The sequence below is a fragment of the Phocoena sinus genome, chromosome 13, assembly GCF_008692025.1.
Source record: "Phocoena sinus isolate mPhoSin1 chromosome 13, mPhoSin1.pri, whole genome shotgun sequence".
NCBI classification, from domain to species: Eukaryota; Metazoa; Chordata; class Mammalia; order Artiodactyla; family Phocoenidae; genus Phocoena; species Phocoena sinus.
In genome coordinates, this window is record NC_045775.1 from 15,946,516 (window position 1) to 15,954,279 (window position 7,764).

General features: G+C 34.3%; 1 protein-coding gene across 1 annotated transcript; it reads left to right on the forward strand.

Moving 5' to 3' along the window:
• Positions 1–558: 558 nt before the first annotated feature.
• TDRD15 (tudor domain containing 15) lies at positions 559–6,846 on the forward strand. The gene is given in 15 exon segments (XM_032652226.1): positions 559–1,224; positions 1,227–1,493; positions 1,495–1,669; positions 1,672–2,033; positions 2,035–2,472; positions 2,474–2,932; positions 2,935–3,073; positions 3,306–4,895; positions 4,898–5,104; positions 5,107–5,175; positions 5,178–5,496; positions 5,498–5,762; positions 5,764–5,968; positions 5,971–6,173; positions 6,175–6,846. Coding segments are annotated over 15 exon segments (6,036 nt in total).
• Positions 6,847–7,764: the final 918 nt, after the last annotated feature.

Consider the following 7,764-nt stretch of genomic DNA (forward strand, 5'->3'; position numbering starts at 1 on the left):
GTATAATGATGCTGATAGGGTCCCAAATATTGCTAATTGACACAGAGTGGGGAGTGTGAACAGTGTGTCCCCTGTTGGTTCACCATCCAACCTTGCTTCTAGCACTCACCTCCTTGAATTAGGGGTTGTTGGAAGAGGTCTGAATGAGGGAAAGTAGTTTTCTTACAGGAGGGGAGGAGTTTTTCCAGTAGTTTTTATTTGGCTTTCTTTTATTAAACCATATCAGTCCAATATCTAGTAGAAATTCGTTAGTCTCTGAAAAATATTGCTTTTTTCTGTTTTCCAGTGATTATATATATTCTCCCTATTTTTTATGTTCTTTTGGTTGTTTCAATGGAATTTTTTGAAAGTGTGGAAGGCAGTGAACAGTTAAATGCATTTTGTTTCTCCTCATCTTGTCCAGTGTATATAACTTTTACCAACATGTTCAGTTTGGTAAATGCAGGCAAAGAATTATTTTTATGATTTGTGTTTATATATATATAAGGCTAATTTCATTTAATTTTGACAGCTGTCTGTCCAGAAGCTAATAGGTACTTATTATTTGCTTTTTAGAAAATGGATTCTACATCTCTGTTACCAACATTTTTAGATGTGGATCTGACAATATCACATATAGAGTGTTTTCCCAAGGACGTTCTGGTGAAATTTCAAGGCAGAAATAACAGTGAATGTGAGTTTGACTACCACATATTGCAGAGGGAACTACAGCATATTCCAAAAGTAAAAAATAATGTGGACATTGATGAATTTTGTTTGGTAGAAGAAAGAATATCAGGAGAATGGCAGAGAGGAAGAGTTGTGGAAAAGAAAAATGATCTGTATACTGTGCTCATAGATCGCAGAGAAGAACTGAGAGTTGACAGTACGCAGGTTGCTTCAGCCTGTGGCAACTTATTTGATCTACCACCATGGGTAATGTTTGGCATTTTTGCCAACATATTACCAAGTGGGGAAAAATGGTCTCCTAAGGCTTTGAATTACTTCAAGTCATTGGTAGGACTACAAGTGAAAGGTTGTGTACGAGCTATTTTGCCTCTTCAGATGATTCTTCTTGAAGTGCCAAAAATTATATCCCAGGTTCTTGAATTACAATTAGGGAGACTTGCTGATGGAGATTCATTTTGTCTTATTGTGGAAATGGTAAAAGAATTCCCCAAACAAATGCCAGATTCATTACAACATAAAAGACCTGAATTATCATTAAGTAATAATACTTACACTTACTTGATATTCAGCGTGTTCTGGATAATTTGCAACAATCTTTGTCAGTAGGCAGCATTGAAAGTGTAAAAGTATCATCTGCCGTGAGCCCAAGTAAATTTTATTGCCAACTAATTAAATGGATTCCAGAGTTAGAAAACTTGACAGTGTGTTTGACTTTGCATTATGATATTATCAGTCAAGAAGGTAGTCCCACATGTGATAATTTTGGAGTACTTTGTGTTGCCAAAAGGAGAAATGGACAGTAGCATAGAGGAATTCTTCAGCAATTCTTCTTGCCCAATTCTTCAGCATTTCTTCTTGCCCAATAATCAAGTGAAAATTTGGTTTATGGATTATGGCAGTAGTGAGGCTATACCCTCCATTCACGTAAAGAAACTTAAACAGGATTTTATTTTAGTACCATTATTTTCATTTCCGTGTTCTCTGACATATTTACACAGTCCAGAGATGCAAGAAAATTTCAACTAAGTGTGTTTAAACAAGCCTTGTTAGGACAAATAGTGTATGCACACCTTGATTGGTTCAGTAAGGATGAGCATTTGTATTATGTAACATTACAAACTCAAGAGTCTACAATTACTTCTAAGTGTCTGCTAAAGACCGTAGGCATACAAGTACTTTGTCCAGTGTCTGATTTAAAAATCTCAAATATGTTGAGGGAGACTAGTGCCTCAGATGTAAACGGCTTTGCAGTTGAGAGTTTTATTGCAAATACTGAATGATCGATAGATTCTCTAAATAAAAAAGACACTTTGAAAGTAGATTTTCCTATTAAAACTGTAGAAATGGAGATAGAAGCTGTCTACAATAGCTTTTGTAGCATATGTATTAAACCCATCAAATTTCTGGGTGTGTACTAATGAACATCAGAATGAATTTCAAGATATGAAAAATATAAATAAATTTTATGATTTGTGTGAAAATGAAGAACTGATTCTAAGAAATCCAGGACCTGGATTATTTTGTTGTGCTAGATACAGCAAGGACAGACGTTTTTATAGAGCTGTCATTACTGAAATTATTGCTTATAAAATTAATGTTTATTTCTTGGATTATGGAAATACTGATTCCATACCATTGTTTGATGTAAAAATTTTGCTTCCAGAGTTTTGTGAGTTGCCTGCCTTAGCCATGTGTTATTCACTTGCATATATATTTCCCGTTGAAGATTTATGGATGAAGGCAGCAGTTGATTATTTTTAAAAAATTGTCTTGAACAAAGCAATTTTGCTTCAAGTTATAGCAAAAAAAAGATGAGAAGTATACTGTAAATATTCAGAATATTGAAGCCTCAGAAAATATTGATGTTGTCTCTCTTATGTTACAAGCTGGATATGCAGAATATTGGGAAGTAGAACCAGAATGTTGTCCAAAATCTGTAAGTGAATATTCAGTGTTAAATTTAAAATCTAAAAACAAAGTAAATATTAAGAAAGTCATATCTGCCCTTCTTGAAGGACCTAAACCTGAAAAGTACCATTCAGATAAGCTAAAAGGAAGTAACTTTTCTTTGTTGAAGTCCCCAGCTGTTAACTTCCTAGATTTAAAAAACCCTTTCACCTTGTCTGTGAGACCTGAGTCACCATGGCCTTATAAAGAATATGTATTTAAACCAGAAACAGTCCTTGAAGTTAAGTGTTCTTATCATTATGGCCCAGGTGACTTCTCATGCCAGCTGCAATGTAGGTTAGAAGACTTAAAATTACTGAATTACTGGAACAACTTCAGGATTATTATAGTGTTCATTCTGATCTTTATCAGATTGGGCAGATTGCTTGTGTTGCTAAGTATTCTAAAGATGGGAAGTGGTATAGAGCTGCTATTTTGACTCAAGTATCAAAAAAGGAATTTGATGTTGGGGGCTTCCCGGGTGGCGCAGTGGTTGGGAGTCCGCCTGCTGATGCAGGGGACACGGGTTCGTGCCCCGGTCCAGGAAGATCCCACATGCCGTGGAGTTGCTGGGCCCGTGAGCCATGGCCGCTGAGCCTGCGCATCCGGAGCCTGTGCTCCGCAATGGGAGAGGCCACAACAATGAGAGGCCCGCGTACTGAAAAAAAAAAAAAAAAAAAAAAAAGAATTTGATGTGGTACTTGTTCATTATGGTTACCAGGAAAGAGTTTTAATTAAAGATTTTTCTGCTTTTAAACCATGTTTCCTTGTTTTAGAAGGTCAGGCCTTCAGGTGTAGTCTTAACCATTTAGTTGAAGCCATTAGTTGTAAAGTATTCAATTGGATGAGAGAAGCATGCAGAGACCTTGGGAATTTTATTTCTTCATTTAGAGGGTTATTGACTTGTGTCATCTATGCCTTAGTTCTTATATATCCAAACTGTTTATGTAATTTGGTGGATTTACAATCTCCATTTGCTAGTGCCAGAGAATTTCTTAATAATCATGGCTCTGCACAGTATAGTACAGTATCAAAGCCATTTCCATCTTCAGTTAGTCTTTACAGTTATTCTTCCTTCAATATAAAAATTGGAAGTGAGGAAGAAATATATATATCTCACATATGTAGTCCCAAAAAGTTTTATTGCCAACTTAGTAGAAATAATAAAGACCTAGAGATGACAGAAACAAAAATCACAGAGATTAGTAACCTCAGTCAGTGCCACAAATCTGATTTTAGTAAAATGAGATTGTGTATATCTAAGTATGTAGAGGATGGTCTCCCTTATAGAGCTTTAGCGATGCCGACAGGTTCATTATCTGACTTCCTGGTATATTTTGTGGACTTTGGAAATAAGCAATTAGTAGAAGAAAGTATGTTGAGGGATGTTTCAGATGAGTTATCAGAGTTGCTGATTACACCTATGCAAGCTATTAAATGTTTTTTGTCAGATCTTAGAGATGTAGATATTCCAGCAGAAATCAATAGCTGGTTTGAAGATAATTTTTTGGGAAAACCATTAAGGGCAATAATATTGTCCAAGGAGCCAGATGGCCAGCTTGGTGTAGACTTATATGATGGATAGCAACATATAAATCAGAAAATTAAAATGTTGATTCATGCTTATGGAGGAAAACATTGTGACCAAGCACAATGTGTGGAAAAGTGTCCTAAAACAAATGAGAAACTTGCTATTTCCTTGAAAGGCAAAATAGAAAACAATTATCACCATAGTACAATAAGTAAAACTAGTCTAATAACATATTCTGAAAGCAAAATAGATCAGTTAATGAATCCCAAAAGTATATATGGCAGGCTTTTGAAACCATCAGGTTGTTATAAAGTTGAACTTGTGTCAAAAAACAAGGTGAAGAAGTCTTTGAATGATGGATTTAAAAATAAAGGTGTAAAAATTGCCCCTGGGTCTGCACATATTCTTGATGAAAGTGATGTGGACCAGAAATCAGTAAGGGTTGTATCACAGTCTTTTATCAGAGAATTAAATCAGGCAGCCTCACAAAACACATATAATCATGCTAGACCACAGATTAAAGACCTTCCTCAACCCAAAATTTACTTGAATGCCAAAGTTAAAGGATATGTTTCTAATATAAGTAATCCAGCAAGTTTCCATATTCAGCTTGCCAAGACTGAAAATGTGATCATGAGCCTAGCGGATGCTCTAAATGCAAGAAGAGCCAATACAGTGAAAGAGAGAAAATCAGTCAAACCTGTGGTGGGAGATCTTGTAGTTGCAGAATACTCTGGTGACAATGCCATTTTAAGAAAATTTTACCAGGAAATTCTTTTGAAGTGGAATTTATTGACTATGGTAACATTGGAGTAGTAAACACATCAAAAATTTATGAAATTAAGAAGGAATTCTTAACTATTCCTCAGCTAGGAGTTCATTCTTTCCTTAGTGGAGTAAAGTGGAATGAGTCTGATGAAATATGGTACAACAAAACTGTGGATTATTTTGATTCAAGAATAATAAAACAGTTTCTTGTGAGTTTTTGAAAAAGCATGAACAGAAATGGGAAGTAAATATAATTTTTGATGAAAATGTGTCATTAATGAACTACTGAAATGGACAGCATGTTCAAAACTACAGAAAACAGTATTGCAAATCCCTAAGGTTGTTTCTCAAAAGGTGAGCCCTATTGATAAAGAAAGGAAGGAAGGACTATCAAATGAGTATGAAGGTTCTATGATCCTTCAACCATCCTACCAACAACTGGTTAATATTCCTTTTGAAGAGTTAAAACCTGGACAACTTGAAAAGGCTGAAATACTTTATGTTGCAAAATGTGGGATATTTTATGTGAAGTTATCTAAAAATAAAAAGATTTTATCAGATTTAACAGTATTAATTACTAAAGGAGTAAAAAAACCCTCTTTTATCAATGGAAAATATTGAAAAAGGCTTAGAATGCTTGGTAAAATCTAAAAAAACTTTGAAGTGGTATCGATCAAAAGTAGGAAAAAAGTGTGTTGATAAGAAAGTGCTTGTTTTTTTAGTAGATCATGGTAGGTATGAAATAGTGCCCTTATGTAATACCAAGGTGTTCATTAATGAAAGCAGAAATATTCCAAGACAAGCTGTGCCTTGTAAATGGATTTGGTTTGAAAATTTTAGGAACATTGCCATTTGAGTCCATTGTGTGCTTAGTTGCTCATTTGGAAATAAACATCCTTTTTCTGAAATATTTAGACTCTGCCTGGGAAGTAGAAATTTTGATAGATGGCCTGTTACTTTTGGAATATTTAAATTTAAATACAGTTCATGTTGAAGAAAACAAATTTAGATCTTCAGAAGTTATTTTCAACGTTCAATCTAAGACTCCTGTATCACATGTACAATAAGATCATTTACTTGGTCAGAACTCCAAAATGGTGGGCAATATTCTGGTATTGCCACTGCTGTTTCTGATCCATCAGACTTCTTTGTTCAGTTAGAAGATTTCTTTGACATAATGAAATCTCTCTTTATGTTGCTTTCTGATCTACCAGAAGACTTAGAAACAGTGCCTCAAGAGCACGTAATTTCAGGTTCTAAGTTGTTTGTTCAAATATGAATGGGAAGGTCAGTGGGATAGGGTAGAAATTTCTTAAGTCTCTGATCAGTCTTTACTTCTTGTATTGATTGACTATGGATTTTCTGTTTACATACTTTATTCAGATATAAAAAATCTTAAAGTTGTTCCTGAGGAACTTCTGAATTTGCTGAGGCTAAGTTATCCTTGCATCTTATATGGTATCTTACCTGCTAAAGGGAAGCATTGGAATGAAGAAGCCAAAAGTTTTTTTCAAGATTTCCTGAGTAAACCAGGCTTAGTTTTTCAGTTTAGAGAATACAGTTTTGAAACAAAACTGAAGGTAGATATCATTCATGAGAAAAATACTTTGGCAGATATGTTAGTTGACTCTGGTCTTGCAATTTATTCTAAAGATTCAGATCATCCCAATGCAGTTACTGCTACTGGATCTACTAAAATCCAATATAAATCAAAGAGTAAGCCTGTTTGCCAATTGTTAGATCAAAGTTATTACAAAAGAGAAAGTATGAATTGTATGTGCACTGAGAAGCAAAAGCTGAAAAGGCAGAAAACTATAAAGAGGAAAGATGTCTGTAAGAACCTCTTAAAGAAAAGCCATATTAGTAAAAGATTACATTCTAGAAATTTAACACTGAGGAAGAAGGTTGGTAGTGGAAAACATAATCCCTGAAGTACCATTGCATTTGATACACGTGCAGCAGCTTCATTTTGGGAACTACCTAATGGTTTGAATGATAACACCAATTGCATTGAAAACATTTCTGAAAAACTACCAAGTGGAGTACAGGAAAATAATACAATGCACTTGAGAACAGCAGAAAAAGCATTGCACATTAATAAAAAAAAAAATCAGAACATTTGAAAGGTAAGTGGCCATTTAAAAAAAAGATTTTCTGTAACTTTTGTAGATTTTTGATTCTTTAAAAGTTTGTTATTTACTAAAATTATTCAAGTTGAAAATATCCTGCAAGATTTTACTAAAAAATTTGAATAAATGGATAACTAGAAGTGATCACTTGAATTATAAAATGATGCTTCGCTATTTTTACCTTTTTTGAATGGTGACCCTTGATAATGTAATGAAAGTAGAGGGTTTGAACCACATATGCGTGCACACATGCATGACATTTTACACATTTCAGGGATTTCACAAAACTCCTGAAGGTCCATAGATCTCAGGTTGATCTTGCTACTATTAGAGAGCTTCCTGGGCTCATTTTGAAGAATCAGTTTTCTATTATGTTTCTTATCAGATTAACTATGTCTTCAGGTTTTTTGAGTGTGATTCTCAGCATAATGATAATGCAGTTGAACTTACAGAATAAGCTGACTCCAGCACATTTCATCTGAAAATTTTTAGACATCAAATTGATTCTAAAATACTGTTAAAATTTTAATATTTTACATGCTAGAGTATTGTCGATTTGGCTTATGCACGTTGTATTTCGTTTTCTGTATGGATTAGTGAGGATTTTGTAGGCTATAAAGAATGTTCTCTGCTTGATGAATGTTTGTTCTGCCTGTAAATTGGTATATTATTCCATATTATAACTAGTATCATAGCCGGTTACATTCTGTGAATGAATGG